The sequence below is a fragment of the Triticum aestivum genome, chromosome 7D, assembly GCF_018294505.1.
Source record: "Triticum aestivum cultivar Chinese Spring chromosome 7D, IWGSC CS RefSeq v2.1, whole genome shotgun sequence".
NCBI lineage: Eukaryota > Viridiplantae > Streptophyta > Magnoliopsida > Poales > Poaceae > Triticum > Triticum aestivum.
The window spans coordinates 139,956,945-139,972,309 of record NC_057814.1 but is presented as its reverse complement, the minus strand read 5'-3'; the positions used below and the strand labels follow the sequence as shown (position 1 = coordinate 139,972,309).

At 46.9% G+C, this 15,365-nt stretch overlaps 2 protein-coding genes across 8 annotated transcripts; one reads left to right on the top strand and one right to left on the bottom strand.

The window, feature by feature from the left end:
• Positions 1 to 3,754: 3,754 nt before the first annotated feature.
• LOC123165390 (uncharacterized) lies at positions 3,755 to 8,940 on the bottom strand. Of its 7 annotated transcripts, none has more exons than XR_006482953.1 (4): positions 8,343 to 8,940; positions 4,913 to 4,955; positions 4,556 to 4,813; positions 3,755 to 4,369 (listed from the first exon to the last, which is right to left on the bottom strand). XR_006482953.1 is itself a non-coding variant. In XM_044583026.1 (4 exons), exons 1-4 carry the CDS (start codon positions 8,463 to 8,465, stop codon positions 4,678 to 4,680), a joined length of 357 nt encoding a protein of 118 aa, XP_044438961.1. In that variant the 5' UTR covers positions 8,466 to 8,940; the 3' UTR covers positions 3,755 to 4,677. The 7 variants fall into 7 exon arrangements, 2 of the variants coding, with proteins under 2 accessions (XP_044438961.1, XP_044438960.1); XR_006482954.1 differs by having other exon boundaries at positions 3,755 to 4,216; positions 4,340 to 4,813; positions 8,343 to 8,939; XR_006482952.1 differs by having other exon boundaries at positions 3,755 to 4,216; positions 8,343 to 8,927.
• Positions 8,941 to 9,042: 102 nt separating this feature from the next.
• On the top strand, positions 9,043 to 10,058 carry LOC123165389 (protein PYRICULARIA ORYZAE RESISTANCE 21). The gene is made up of 3 exons (XM_044583024.1): positions 9,043 to 9,128; positions 9,263 to 9,408; positions 9,483 to 10,058. Exons 2-3 carry the CDS (start codon positions 9,327 to 9,329, stop codon positions 9,956 to 9,958), a joined length of 558 nt encoding a protein of 185 aa, XP_044438959.1. The 5' UTR covers positions 9,043 to 9,128; positions 9,263 to 9,326; the 3' UTR covers positions 9,959 to 10,058.
• Positions 10,059 to 15,365: the final 5,307 nt, after the last annotated feature.

The following is a 15,365-nucleotide window of genomic DNA, read 5'->3' as shown; positions in this document are numbered from 1 at the left end:
GAGTGCCGCAGGGATTCGAAACCGCGACGTGCGTCTCTACTGGGTAGCTCGCTGCCGCTGCGCTGTTACTCCTTTTGCTTCAACAAGCACGCGTAGATGTTTTTATATTTTGGGTCATTCGTTTTTTTACGAAGTAGAAAATCGCGCGCCCGTCCGACGGAAATCGATCCCGCACCTAGTGGTTTGCAGCGCTTGCTTGCGCATCCTATGTTGGAAATATTAGCACTTTTCCGATTAGACTTATCCACGAGTAAACAGTAAGCATGGCATAAAAGGTATGCGTCACATAGCGATACTAGCACGTACAGAACATAGAATCGAACCTTCTATGAGCAGCACATATACGGCTAGCATAAGTACGAGTAAACGAGGGATGAACAGATCATACCCTCCGGTTGGCCAGGCCAACGCGGCGGCGGCAGCAGCAGCCTCGGCGTCGTCCGTGGCCTTCTTCTTAGCGGCGTCGTCGGCGGCCATGGTGTCGATGCAGAGGAAGTAGTGGATGCAGAGGCGAACGGAGTTGGGGACGGATCGGGAGCAGTCGCGTCGAGACGCTCGGCTCATCCCCGCAATCCACGGCGCGTGCGGCGGAGGATGAGCGCGCGTGTACCACTCCTCTTCCCAATCTCCCAATGGCAAGTGATAGAGCAGCCCTTATAAAGGGGTCTCAACTCTCCTCAACTAGCAAGGTGGGACAAAACTTCCCACCACCTGCCATCTCATACATGGGCCTCAAGATTAACCAGGGATTAGTGTCTTATATGGGCCTAAGCCCATCCATAATCCAACATCCTATGCGTCAACTAGTACGCGTATACGCCTTAAACTCCTAGCCGTTCCGATTTTTATACGATACTAAAAATATAATATATGACATTAAAAAAATGTTTGTCGTGTCATATAATTGAAAATAGTTCATTGCATAATATATTAAAAAGTTCATCGTATATATGTTGAACATTTTATAGTATACAATGTCTGAAGAATACCCAAGCTCTGAAGAATAAACCTGCTGGTCTCTGCTTTGTTTTTTGGGTTGACGTTCAAAAAAATTTAAAATTACTCTGAAAGGTAAATAAAGTGTTTGTGCATTTGAAGAAAAAAATGTTCAGAACATTTTTGGGAAATATTAAACACGTATTTAAAAATTGTAAATGTATTTTCTAAAATGTGCGTCATGAAATATAAAATTTATTATGATTACACAATAATTTTTAGTACATGTTATCATTTTTCTTGAGTAACTGTGCATTAAAAAAATACAAAAAATATATGCAGTAACTGTAAGTTGGGCATATAATTTGTTTAATTGTGTATTTCAAAAATATATTGATGATGCATAATAGTTGTCCATGCGTGTGGTCCTGAGTGAAGTCACGTAAAATTTTCTTACATTTGATCTTTTAATCCACATAAATTTTAGAAAAAAGTCCATGCTTGGCAGTAAATAATACTAACCCACATAAAATCTTGCCGTGCGTGGGTCTGCTGCTTGTCACTAAATAGTACTAACATATAATTGCACAAAAATGAAAATAATTGTTCTTTTTAGGTCTATATGTGCTGGCCTCACTCCCCACAGAAAAAACAATGTGCTGGCCTCACTGGGCCACAATTGGGCCGTCCTGCAGCCCATGCGATTCTGGCTCGTCTACCTCGAGCGGATCTGACGAGGAACACAGCGGTGGGGGTTGATTCCAGCGGCCGTTTCCCGTTCGGCCACCGGCGACCACGCCGCCGCGCCGCCCTCAACCCCCGTTGCCTAACACCAGATCCGGGCGACACCCACACGGCCACCATCACCAACCCGCGCATCCCACCAGCGTCAAAGACCACCACCGCCCTGGCGAGCTAGCAAAGAGGAGAGGAAATGAAGGAGAAGGGAGAGGGGCACCGGTGCTCTGTCGAGCCAGTGGCTGCTCTGGTGAGCCAGCGATGGGGCTCCAGCGAGGGGAGGCCGGCAAGGTCGAGGCGGCGTGGCACAGGGGAGGCAGGGAGCTTTGAGTGATTAAATTTACAACAAAGGTGTTTTCTGCAAAAAAAAATGCCAGGTTAGCTCCTGACACACGGGTCCCAGCGGTCAGATACACCATCAATACGCGTTTATACATGGCTTAGACTGTTTTGCAACACTTAGGTTTAAAGTTGGTACTGCATGGCAAAAAAAAATGACTAATGATACTGATTCGTTACGACATGCCGAAGTATGGTACTTCCATGCAATTAACTCGCTTCGGGCACACCATCCCGAAGCTGGCCTGCCCCGGCGGCGGGAACGGCAGCGCGGAGTCTCTGCTCATCTCGACTCTCAACGGTTTTTCTTGCCTACAAATTGAAGATCGAACTGGTTGTAAGTGTGAAAATGCCTTCGTGTAGTCGATGCGCATGCAGATCGTGAGCTTGACTAGAGAATGGCTATGCGCACATGGCACTGTCAGTGGCTCAGCGCAGAGCTTGGTATGCTCTGAGCACATCAAACAACGCAGCATGCAGACGCGGAGGCGCGGACGGTGGCGCGGACGCGAAGGCGAGGTACGCCGGCGTAGACGTGGTGGTGGAGCCGGCGGGGCGGCGTGACGTTTCCGCTGTCGCCGGCGACGACGACGAGAGCGCGGGCGGAGCCGGCGAAGACGAGGCGGCCAGCGCAGAGGCTCTCCGAGAGGTGACGGGCGCGGCAAGATTCTCAACAACGTCCGGCTCATGCTCGTCCACGACCGCGGCGAGCCGGGCGCGGCCACGGCCATGGCGGCGAGTCGGGCGCGTCCACGGTTGCCGGGAGCTGCTGGTGGGCACCTCCGGCGCGCACAAAGTGTTTGATGAAATGTCAAGCCCAACATGATGGCTGTTAAGTTTTGTTGTTAACATTGGTAATCATATGTATGTATGCAACCAAACGCCAGGTGAAAATTAAGACCTTTAATGCAGGCAACCAATCAACTGGTCATTTACGTTTTTAATCATGTTTTTCTTACCCAGGCCCTGCTTAGCCTGGCTCGTTTTTTCTCTCTAAGCCAGGCCCGACAGCGAAAACAACCAAACACGCGCCAGGTCTTGTGCCATGAGCTCTCAATCTAGCATTCTGCCATCAGTCACAGAGGAACACTAGTCTGAGAGATGTAAATCTACTCAAGCTAGCCCATTGAAGGACCGCATTCCACATGATCGGAATGACGTTGCATCCCATGAAAAAGCGGTGGGCCTTTTTTAGAGCATGGTTAATAGTATAGCCAGCTGCTGGCTATAAGGCAGTGTCATGTCATCTACAGTCCATCTTATAGCCAACATGTATAATAGTACATCAAAAGAGTGTATTTTTTTTTATGTGGCCCATCTTTCATTCTCACAAAGTGCCTAAAAACATGTGCTAGAGCCGGCTCTTCACGAAGAGCCCGCTTACCTTATCTCTCCTCTTCTCTTTCCTCCAACTAAGCAGAAATATACTAGTTTATTCCTTATAGCCCGCTGACTCAGCTCTATTATACTTGCTTGCAGAATTGCAGAAATAACAAGAATAGTTATGCGGTAAGCCCCGCTTAGCGAGACGATGACTGTGACGCGCCTTTCGTCCATTGCAAGCCTATAATTGTTGCTAGGTGGTCCATTGTCCATGTATCTGGTTTTATTTTACTTTTCATCTTTAACTTTTATTAATCGTTGGAAGTTTTCAAAATTACACTTTTTTTCTTGACAATCTCAAAATAAAATATATTTTGTGAGGAACGAAATAAAACATTATTAGTAATGCTTTCAAAAGGAATGCGAAATACTCCCTCTGTAAACTTTTATAAGAGCGTTTACAATTTTCAGACATAGCCGACAAATGGGGAAATGGACAGTTTTACCCTCGATTTGAAATTTGAGTCGTCTTCCTCCTCCAGAGCTCGCGTCGTCTTCTTCCTACAGGAGCTCGCCCGTCTTCCTTCTCCAGCGTCCCGTCTTCCTCCTGCAGGAGCTCGCGTCATCCCCTTCGTCCAAGCGCGCGGGCCCCGCCTGCAGGCACTCGGTCCCGATCCCAGGTGCCCAGTTCGGCCTCCTCTGCGCCCGCTTGGTTGCTGCCGCGCCCGCCCAGCTTGGCCGCCGCTGTGCCTGCTTGGTAGCCGCCCCCGCCCAGCTTGGTCGTCGCCGCCCCAGATTGGTCCTCGCCGCGCCCATCCCACCTAGCTCGTCCCCGCCGCCGCAACACGTTGCTTCCAAGCAGGTTCTCCTCGCCTCTCCCCTTGCACAACAGCAGAACTCAGATCAATTCTTGTGTGCAATCTTACAAATCAATTCTTCTGTACAGTAGAAGTCAGACTAATTTCACAATTTTCTGCACAATATCACTTGTGGGCAATCTTACAAATCAATTCTTCTGTAATCCATAGTACTCCTGCATTTGAAAAAAAAACCAAATCGATGTGTTCCCATAGAAGATTCTTTTCATGAAATTTGCTCATGTAAGAATGAGAAAGCTGATGTGCACTTCTGTAGCGATAGGGGCATGCACTGAATTGATCTTAGCTTCAAACAGACTGAACTGAACTGATAGGGGAGACAAGGAGATGTTATGGCGTACCTGGGATTTGAGGAGGGGGCGATGCCCAACCTACGACTCCTCTGTCTCCATAGCAAGGATCTAGCTGAGTTGGAAATTAATCTGGTCGATTCCCATAACTAGGCATCCAGCTAAGTTGGAAATTAATCTGGTCGGAGCATGTGATGTTTTCCTTTGTTCCAATTTCTGCATCTGAACATATTCAGCAGTATTTGCCAGTCCGGTTGCAGGATGAATGGTGGATAATCTGATAAAATCTTCAGGCCATTAACACCACATCTAGTGAAATGCCAAGGAAATTTGTCTTAGCTTCAAACAGACTGAACTGAATTAGTCTTAACTTCAAACAGTGCATCACATGATCATTCCAGTGCCCACTTGATTGTAATGTTCCCACCCGAATCAAGCGAATCGTACGCGCCTGCAAAATGCCAAGGATTACTAGATTCAGCAGATTGACACAAAATTTACAAATGGATCAGTTGAATGATCCTAGAGTACTCCTGCATTTCTATATAAATAAAAGGAGGAGTACCATGAAGGAGCATTTTGTCTCTACAGCAGCATTACTATGAATCCGTACAACAGCATCTAATGATACTCCATATAATTTTTTTCTCTAACGGAGTATTACAAAGAGTTCAAATTTATTTGGTCAATCTGGGCAAATGTATATGAATCTCTACAGCTGAATAAGCTAATGCATATAAATTCACACTATTCTGCATTACTACTCTTATTCAGAAACTACTCCATATAAATTCAGCGGGTAATTCTTCAAACAGGAACCATATTCACATTATCCTGCAGGAAATGAACTGTACAAATGCTGTCCATTTTAAATGCATATCTGATGTTTTAGCTTATAAACCTAACCAATTCTGAACCATATAAATTGAAGATTGTGTCATTTCATAGATTTGTTCCTGCAGATATAAGCAAGAGCAGCATCGACACAACAACAGCAGCAACACAATGGCAGCAGCAGTCACTCAATCAAGTACTCCATCAACAAATTAGCAGCAGTAGCTCAAGCAAGTACTCCAGCAACAAACACAGTAGCAGCAGCAGTAGCTCAAGCAACAACAGCAGCAGTAAATTAGCAGCAGCATCAGCAACATCGCGAAGATGATGAACTTTGACCTGAATTGTTCTCCACCAGAAGAGGATGAACCTGGACCTCAAGCAAATACTCCACCTGCAGGAGAATAAGTTGATATGGAGCTCCAAGAAGAAGTTGACATGGAACTCCAAGAAGAAGTTGGTATGGAACTCCAAGTAGAAGAAGCAGTGCATGGTCAAGCAGCAGGTACTCCTGCTAGCCACTCTAGCTAGCTACCCACAACATGTGGTCTATCTTGTGATCATTAAGGCCTCCATCACTTCCCTAATTTCCTTTTTCTTTTGCTACTGTAGGTAGTCAGCACATACGTAGGCAAAGAATGTCAATGATAGCTGAGCAGAGATATGCTGCCTACATGGCACTGCATACCCTGAATCTGGCCAGGGGTGGCAAGTTCAAAAGAAATGACAAGAAGGATGTTGCTCAAATTTTTCAAGTTGGTGTTCAACATATTCGGAAAATTTGGACGACAGCAAAGGAACAAATAGCGCTTGGTCGGGAGGTGGATGTATCCAGCAAAGGAAAGGAAGATGCGGAAGAAAAGGAAAGGATGATACTCTATCCCAAATCCCCACAGTTCCATTGAACAGAAGGTCGACTCTCAGGTCACTTGCTCGCCAATTGGGTGTCAGTCATACTACACTCTACAAGAAACTCAAGCTTCGCAAGATTAGGTGGCACTCCAATCGTCTGAAGCCATCCTTGAAAGAAAAGAATAGAAGAGAGAGGATCAAGTTTTGTTTGTCAATAATTGACGAGACCACCTTAGCAGCTCCAAGACCTAAGTTCATTGGTATGCACAACATTGTGCATATTGACGAAAAGTGGTTCTATATGACGAAAATGAACAGAAACTACTACCTCCTCCCGGAGGAAGATGATCCGGTCAGAACTGTATTGGGAAAGTGATGTTTCTGACCGCTGTTGCTCGACCCAGATATGACGCTGAAGGCAATATGACATTCTCCGGTAAAATTGGTGTATGGCCCTTTGTGCAAGAGATTCCCGCTGCTAGAAGAAGCGAATATAGAGCAAGAGGGACCATTGAAATGAAGTCCGTCAACGTGAACCGACGGGTAATGAGGAGGTATATGATAGAAAAAGTGGTTCCAGGAATAAAGGAAGTTTGGCCCGCAGATGATACTAATCCAATATTGATCCAACAAGATAACGTGAGAACGCACATTCTTCCCGGTGATGCAGAGTTTGCAGAAGCTGTGGCTACAACTGGTCTGGACATTAAAATAATAAACCAGCCTCCAAATTCTCCTGATCTAAACGCACTTGATCTTGGATATTTCAGATCCCTTGAGTCTTTGACCGATTGCAGAGCACCCACGACTATCAAAGAACTGATTCAAGGTGTACAGGAAGAATTTGATGAGTATGATGCCGGGAAACTCAACAGAATATTTCTAACACTTCAGACCATCATGGTAGAGGTGATGAACCATGGAGGAGAAAATTCATACAAAATTCCACATTTGCGCAAGGAGAGATTGGAAAGGCAAGGAATCCTACCGCCTAGGATTCACTTTCCCCATGAGGTTTATGAAAATGCCATGGAGATTCTAGAACAAGATATCATGGAGTAGTGGAGTATGTCAAGACTTGCAATGCTTGCAACTTGTTGTGGAGTATGTTGAGACTTGTAGTGCTATGATGAAACTTGTTTGTGGAAGTGCATTCATGAGACTTGTATTGTTTGTGGATATGGATTATTTGTAGGTATGAAATGGATTATATTGTGTTGTTTGAAATGGAGTACTCCATATGTGTTGTTTGAAATGGAGTGTGCAAGCTTCTGAAATTATATGCAAGTTTCTTAACTTTATGGAAATTTCCAAATTTTATGTGGAAGTTTCTGTTTTTTTTAAGTTTTCCGAATTATATGGAAGTTTCTGAATTTATTGAAGTTTTCTGAATGGAGAAGAGTGGAGAGGAGAGGACAAGAGTGGAGAGGAGAGTGGAGAGGAAAGGAGAGGACAGGAGCATGCTCTACAACTACTCCATGAGCAACACTAGATTAGCTGCTTAGTCTATTTTCAATTAACAGTAAGCAAGCAACTCCAGCAAGCAATATTCTACTCCAAGTACCAAATGAAAAATTTCTACACAATCATGCTCACTAAATATTCTTCTCTAGCAAGCAATATTCTAGTTTTGCGTACTCTATTTTCAATTAACAGTAATCAAGCAAATAAACAGTGAACCATCAATAGATTCATTCCGAAACTTTCATGAGTACTCCTTGTTGGAAAGCTTGCTGGTGAATTAACAGTAAATAGTGAACCACCAGTAGGAGTAACTAGTGAAGCTTGCTGGAGTATTTTGAATCTCTGGTGAATACTCTTGCAAAAATTGACTCAGGAGCAAAGACTAAACACAAAATATGAAGTGACATCATCAGTAGTGCTCTGGTTGCTCTGTATACATCTACTACTCCCTCCATGTTCCTAATTTTTGTTCAGAACATCATTTAATTTCTGTAAATAATCATCACTCTACAGTGCATGAAGATCCTATCCCAAGTCTGTCTTAACAAAAAAGTGCAGAATTGAAATAATCATCAGAGCACACAATCTGAAGCAGAGAACACAAGCAGAGCATGAACAAGTTTTTCTTAGCATCTCTGAAGCAAAGCACACAATCAGAGCACACAAGGGGACGAAGATGAAGTCTGACCTGATCTGCAGATGAAGATGAAGTTGAAGTCGCCCGGCAGCTTGAACTCCCCCTCGCCCGCCAGAGCAGCAACCGCATCTGCAGGACCTCCACGTCGTGCAGACCTGGCAGCAGCAGCCGCATCTCCAGTACCGGTGCTCCTCCTTGCAGGTCGAGGAAGACGAGGAGCGCTAGCGTTTGTCGCCGCCGTCGTCGAGCCGGAGAACGCTGCCACCGTCGTCGAGCAGGACAAGGCTGTCTGCCCCGCACTACTGCTGCTCTTCCTGGACTTCAGTAAAAAAGCCAGCTTTGGCTTGAGCAGGAGAAGGTGGCGCATGCGAAGCCGGCGAGAGGGAGAGGCGGCGCGGGCGAAAGGGAGAAGCGGCGACGTAGACGCAGGCAAGCCGCGTGGGTGAGAGGGAGAACGGCACGGGCCAGAGGGAGAGCGGCGTGGGCGAGAGGGAGAGCGGCGCGGGCCAGAGGAAGAGCGGCGCGGGCGAGCTAGGGATTTCAGAGTGAGTGAGGAGAGGAGGGGAATCGCGAGTGAGTGAGGCGAGGGAGGGGCAAAATGGGAAACGACAAGATTTTCGTAGCGTTACGAAATTTGAACTACAATTCCTAAATCCTCTTATAAAAGTTTACGGAGGGAGTACGTAACAGACTTGAAGGCGACATGCGGCTCGGCTTTTTCGGGCGTGGTCGACGGTGCAGCCAAGTGTCGTGCCGCTGCGTCCTTTTATGGAGACTTCTTCCTGGCTTGGCTTCTCACCCATTTTCGTCAGCAAGTCTCCTGCGGATGAGAGTAAGGTGATGACCCTATTCTTGCCCTCCTCCTCCTCCACCACCGTTACTATCAGGCCTTCTTGTTTATTGATCTACTATTACTTCCTTTTCTACCTAAATCAGTTGCAATTAACAAACGTCTTCTCTCTGCTCTCCAGAGCAAGATAAGGTAGACAAAAATTCAACCAGAGTCGTGGTCAGGGAGCTGCGTGCCGTGCAGAGATGCCGACCATCATCGTCAAGGTAGACCTCGACTGCGGCCGCTGCCACGCCAAGATCAGGAAGGTGCTCGAGAGGATCAGGGGTACGTATTTCCTCGCGAGCTGTTCATGTCTCTCTTAGCTGCAACGAGGCTGAGGAAAAAATCTTTGGTTGCAGAGAAGGGTGAGTTCATCATCGACGACATCAAGTACGACGAGAAGAAGAACCACGTGATCGTGTCGGGCCCCTTCGACGCCGACAAGCTGGGCGACAAGCTCTGCTGCAAGGCGTGCAACATCATCAAGGAGATCGAGACCGTCGAGCCGATCAAGAAACAGGATCCCAAGCCTCCGCCGCCGACGGACAAGGTGAAGCCCCCGGGCCCGGGTAAGGATGAGACGGTCAAGGTGAAGCAACAGCCGCCGCCGCCGCCCCCTCCGGCGCCCAAGGTTGTGGAGGTGCCGGTGCCGTACCCGTGCCCCTACCCCTACCCGTTCCCGGCGGGGCCGTCCGGCTGCTGCTGCCACCAGGGACACGGCGGCTGCCAGTGCTCGGCGCCGGCGCCCCAGTACACCATGCCGCCGTCGTATCCATGCGGCGGCTACATGATGGTCTGCGAGGAGGACCCGTCCGGCGCCTGCACCGTCATGTGACTCGTTACGCTCTAATTCCTCGTGTATAAGCACTGTAACGATGCGCATGTACGACCGATCCCAGCGAAAATTATGCAATAAAAAATCCGCATTCGTGTAAGTGAAACTGTGAAACCAACGAGGAGGAAGACGTCAGTGGCAGCAGAGCACTCCCGCTTTGTTTATGTTGCATTCCCGTTACACTTCGTGATCTTCACCAACCCCATTTTCTTTGTTCGGGTGTTCTCATTTTTCACTTTTGCTAAACCTCATGCGTTCGAAAAAGGGTGTGTTTAGGATGGACTCAATCAAATATCAAAAGAAAAAGAAAAAAAAACAGCCGCACGAATCTTCGCGTAAGATCAATGACACAAAACTTGGATGTACAATATTTATGGCATATTCAGATATACTTTAGCAAAACTGTTTGAGAAAAAATCGTCGCGTTAGTCCATTTCAGCGCAGCCCAGAGCACGCCCCCGGGAGGCCGCGAGCTCCACGGCGAGTGCGAGCCGTGAACAAGCAGGGAGCGAGCCCAAGGGATGATTGTTCAGGTTTAGATGGATGGCCAGAGCGGCGGCGGCACAATGATGGGCAGCACGGGCGCGCGGCTAGCGTGGTAGTTCACCAACTACAAAAGACAGGGGCGGGCAGCTAGGCCGGCGTCGGTTGGCAGCACGGTGCAGGAATAAGAAGAACGCGCGTGCAAAAGGATGGTGGTTGGATGAAGATCCGACGCTTTGACCAGATGGGAATTGTGGTGAGCGTTCTCATTCTTGATGGTCCAAGATACAAAGGTGTAACGATTTGGAAAGAAAAATCTGAGTGACACGCTGCATTGTTTTCTCCGTCGCACGAGATGAGAAAACAGGCCGTCGCTTTCATTGGTCCTGTGGAGTGATAATGCGGCATGCTTTTCTCTTACATTGCACTCTTTATTAATGTCACGTAAAGATTGCGCGAAGGGGACGCTTGATCAGATCGGAGGAAGCAACGCTGGCAGTGCCAGAGGTGATCCGTGGATGGGAGGAGAGGCGATATTATAGAGGAGCCGAGCGGGAAGTAGAAGGCCGACATGCCAGTAGCGGGACGCGTGTGGCCCGGATGGGGACGGTAGTGGGAAATGCACTTGCAGCATGGTCCATGGGCGCGGGGTGGATATTCACCCTGCAGCCACCGATGTGTTGTTGGTGGGTTGGTTTCTTTCTCTCGATTCTGCGGGGGACCGGCAGGGGCTGAAATACCTGCCGCAGCCGGACAAGCAGCTTCTCATCCTACATCAAACTCCTATTCCCCTTCCCAAATTTTGCCAAATGCGCTGGGAATGGAATATGTGGAGTGGTCGACCTAGAGGGTGGGACCAGCGGCGTTAGACCAACTCCAACAGCTTTCTTAAAAATCTTTTGGTAAAACTGGTTTTTGGCCTTTCTGTAAAAGTTTGTCTGAAAGCCATTTTTGCCAATTCCCCTAAACTTCTTCCCCTAATTTTATCATTTTATTTTAATTAAACAAAAAATAGATAATTGCCTAGGACCCGTTAGTTAGTGACGCGTGACAGCGGGCGATGCGGTGCCGCCAGCGAGGGGCGGCGCGAGCCGGTGCACTGGCCGCCCGCGCGAGGCGGTGTTCCGGCAGGGAGGGGGGCGGCGCGGGCGCGGCGGCGTTTCGATGAGGTTCTGACGGAGCGCGCGGTGAAGTTTCAGGCGGTGATCTTTCAATAAACCTACAAGGAGAAATGTCACTTCTACGGGATCTTCTAAAGTTATGGACACTTTACGGCAACTGTTGAAAAGGTTTTTTGGGCCAACTTCCTATAAAACTATTATTTGCAACGATTCGAAGCAAAATCAGACATAAGGGGAAAATTACTTCAAGGGGGCAGCCCAAGGACCTTCTTTCAGTGCTTGCTCCTCTCTAGGCAATGCGACGAGCAGGAATCAGGCTGTGCCCCGAGCACTGTTGTGTCGTGCTCACCTCGAGTCCACAAAAGTTCGGTTCGGGGATGTAGAACTTAGAGGCAAACCGAACAATCCCAACACCTTTAACCTAAAAGCTAAAAAAACCCAAATTGATGAACCATAATTCTCCAAAATGGCCAAATCGATGTGGCAACACTTATCTCACCAACCGCCTAGGAGCTCGCAGAAAACATGCCCGACGGCCACACTAACTACATCAGCTATTGCCTCACTCCCCGAGCTCGAAATCAACGAGCGCAACTAGTCTCCAAGGCGCCTCGCCTGTCGTCGGGAGGTTGAAGAAAGGGAGGAGAGAGAGAGTGAACCAGTAAGTTTGGGTCCGCCTGTAAGGACGGAAGGGCAAAAATGTCAAAGGAACAGCCCGATAGCAGTCAAACAGCTTTGACTGGAGAGAAAACGACATGGAAGGGTATTTCTATAAGGGGAACTCACGGCGGAGGGGCAAATTTAAGCAGGCTGGGTGTAGGATCGAAAGTATGTCTAGAGCGGGGGTGATTAGACTACTTGACCAAATAAAAGTCTAGCATTTTCCCAATTTTAAGTCTTGACAGATTTTAGCAACTTAGCACAAATGAAGCAATCAACCTACACATGCAAATCTAAGAGTATAGCAGCGGAATGTAAATCATTGCATATATGAAGGTAAAGGGAGGAGTTTGGAGGGAACAAACGCAATGTAGACATGGAGATTTTTGGCGTGGTTCCGATAGGTGGTGCTATCGTACATCCACGTTGATGGTGACTTCAACCCACGAAGGGTAACGGCTACGCGAGTCCACGAAGGGCTCCACCCACGAATGGTCCACGAAGAAGTAACCTTGTCTATCCCACCATGGTCATCGCCCATGAAAGACTTACCTCACTAGGGTAGATCTTCACGAAGTAGGCGATCTACTTGTCCTTACAAACTCCTTGGTTCAACTCCACAATCTTGACGGAGGCTCCCAAGTGACACCTAACCAATCTAGGAGACACCACTCTCGAAAAGATAATAGATAGTGTGTTGATGATGAACTCCTTGCTATTGTGCTTCAAATGATAGTCTCCCCAACACTCAACTCTCTCTCACAAATTTGGATTTGGTGGAAAGATGATTTGAGTGGAAATCAACTTGGGGAAGGTTAGAGATCAAGATTCATGTGGTTGGATTGGAATATCTTGGTCTCAACACATCAGTAGGTGGTTCTCTCTCAGAAAATGAATGTTGGAAGTGTAGGCACGTTCTGATGGCTCTTTCCACGAATGGAGGATGGGTGGAGGGGTATATATAGCCTCCACATAAAATCTAACTGTTACACACAATTTACTAAACTTGGTGGGACCGAATACTCAAACTCGATCAGACCGATTCAGTTCAAAATGTGAACGTTAGGATTTTCAGTGGGACCGATATTTCAACTCGGTGGGACCGATTTCATTAGGGTTGGGGCATAACGTAATCTCGGTGAGACCGATCACATAAACTCGGTGAGACCGATTTCTGTAATAGGCAAACAGAAAGTTGGTCAGGCAAACTCGGTGGGACCGATCGCTCATTTCGGTGAGACCGAAACGTTACGAAAGGAAACAGAGAGTTTGCATTGCGAACTCGGTGGGACCGATCGCTCATCTCGGTTAGACCGAAACGTTACGAAGGGAAACAGAGAGTTTGCAATCCCATCTCGGTGAGACCGAGATCCCTATCGGTGAGACCGAACTGATTAGGGTTTCTGGCTATGGCTATGTCAAATGAACTCGGTGGCGCCGGATAGATCAAATCGGTGGGGCCGAGTTTGACTTTTGGTTTGGGACATATGTGGATATGAGAAAGTGGTTGAGGGCTTCTGGAGCATATCACTAAGCATTTTGAGCAAGCAAGCCATTAAGCAACACCTCATCCCCTTTTAATAGTATTGGCTTTTTCCATGGACTCAATGTGATCTTGGATCACTAAAATGAAAATGTAGAGTCTTGAGGTTTTTGCCAACATGTGTCCTTCGCATTTTGAGGGGTCCACATTCCTAGTCCATGCCATGCCAATCATTAAACTTTCTGAAATGATCATCTTGAAAGAGCATTAGTTCAATGAGCTATATGTTGTTAGGAATTACCAAAACCACCCAGGGATAGTTGCACTTTCAATCTCCCCCTTTTTGGTAATTGATGACAACATATAGATCAAAGCTTTGACAAATTATAATAAGATTGAAATACATCGTCGCTTTGAGAAGTATATGATAAGCAAGAGCTCCCCCTAAATTTGTGCATTATTTAAAATTTGCTTTTGAATGCAAATGCACAATCGATTAGGATCATGGGTTACTCTTCCATGTCACATACATCTTGGTGTAGCGCTCAAAATGATAGAAAGTAAAATATGCACTCATCACCAAGACAATGTGAATGGTCATATATGAGAAATAAATAATAGCATCATTCAAGCACAAGCATTAAGGTATGATATGATCAAACACATGATCAAACGAGTATCTCACACACACATAAAGTATCATCCAAGCAAGCACACAAATAAGTATCAACCAAGAAGCAAAAGAGATAGCAAAAAGAAGCAAGCTCTTTTTCTCGAAGCCTATGATCTATACACTTTCTCCCGCTTTGGCGACAAGTTACCAAAAAGCTCGAAAATGCATAGTGTTATACGTCACTCTAGGCTTGATCTTCAGGAGGTGGTGTTGAGAGGACTCCAAGGACGAATGCATCTGTTGAAGTTGTTGAAGCTGGTGGAGTGGCAACTGGAGGTGCTACTGATGCTGTGGCTGCAGGTGCTGATGTAGTAGCTCATGTGTCGGTCACTGGCACTGCAGTAGATCTCCGTCCCCTAGGCACTCTCTGAAAGGCATCCGTGGTAGCCTGCCCTTTCCTCTCCTCAGCTTCTTCTTGGAGCTGCTCAACCGCTGTGTACATCTCTGTTACTTTCAAGTCAAGATCATAGAATTTTGTTTCAATGATCCTCTCCAGGCTTTCTTGGTTCTAAGTCAGGGTGGCCAATCCCTTCTCAATCCTCAAGGTGGCTTGAATCAGATATCCAAGTTGATCTTGCTTTGACTTGAGAAACACTTGAGAAGCCTCTTCAGCACTTCGCATATTTCTTGCTTTCTCAGCCTTTTGCTTTTTCCCTCTTCTCTTGAGCCTCTACAGATGTAGGATCTTCAGCATCCATGAGAACTATGTTGTCCTCAAAATCAGGCCTTAAGGGAAGATGTTCCTTGTCCAATAAGTGTGTGCATGTGCCCATCTTGGAGTTGATGAGCATCTGGAGGTGTGGAGCATACCCACATGATCTCTTCTGATCTACAGCTGTCCTCTTGATTGTCTCAACAATTAGACTCATCACTTTGAACTTTTGGGGCACATCAAACAACTGCAGCAAGTTTATGGAATGACCTCTGATCATCCTATGATCTCCTGACTTGGGCAACAAGGTATGCCTCAAGATAATGTTGATGGTG

Bases quoted from the DNA above. Each gene is read 5' to 3' on its own strand.
- LOC123165389 (XM_044583024.1), top strand. From the start codon at position 9,327: ATGCCGACCATCATCGTCAAGGTAGACCTCGACTGCGGCCGCTGCCAC. The intron at 9,409-9,482 runs GTACGTATTTCC...CTTTGGTTGCAG, and splicing joins GGTGCTCGAGAGGATCAGGG to AGAAGGGTGAGTTCATCATC.
- LOC123165390 (XM_044583025.1), bottom strand. From the start codon at position 8,658: ATGCGCCACCTTCTCCTGCTCAAGCCAAAGCTGGCTTTTTTACTGAAG. The intron at 4,956-8,342 runs GTCAGACTTCAT...GGCATTTTGCAG, and splicing joins CATCTTCATCTGCAGATCAG to GCGCGTACGATTCGCTTGAT. The intron at 4,814-4,912 runs GTGGGCACTGGA...GCATTTCACTAG, and splicing joins GGTGGGAACATTACAATCAA to ATGTGGTGTTAATGGCCTGA.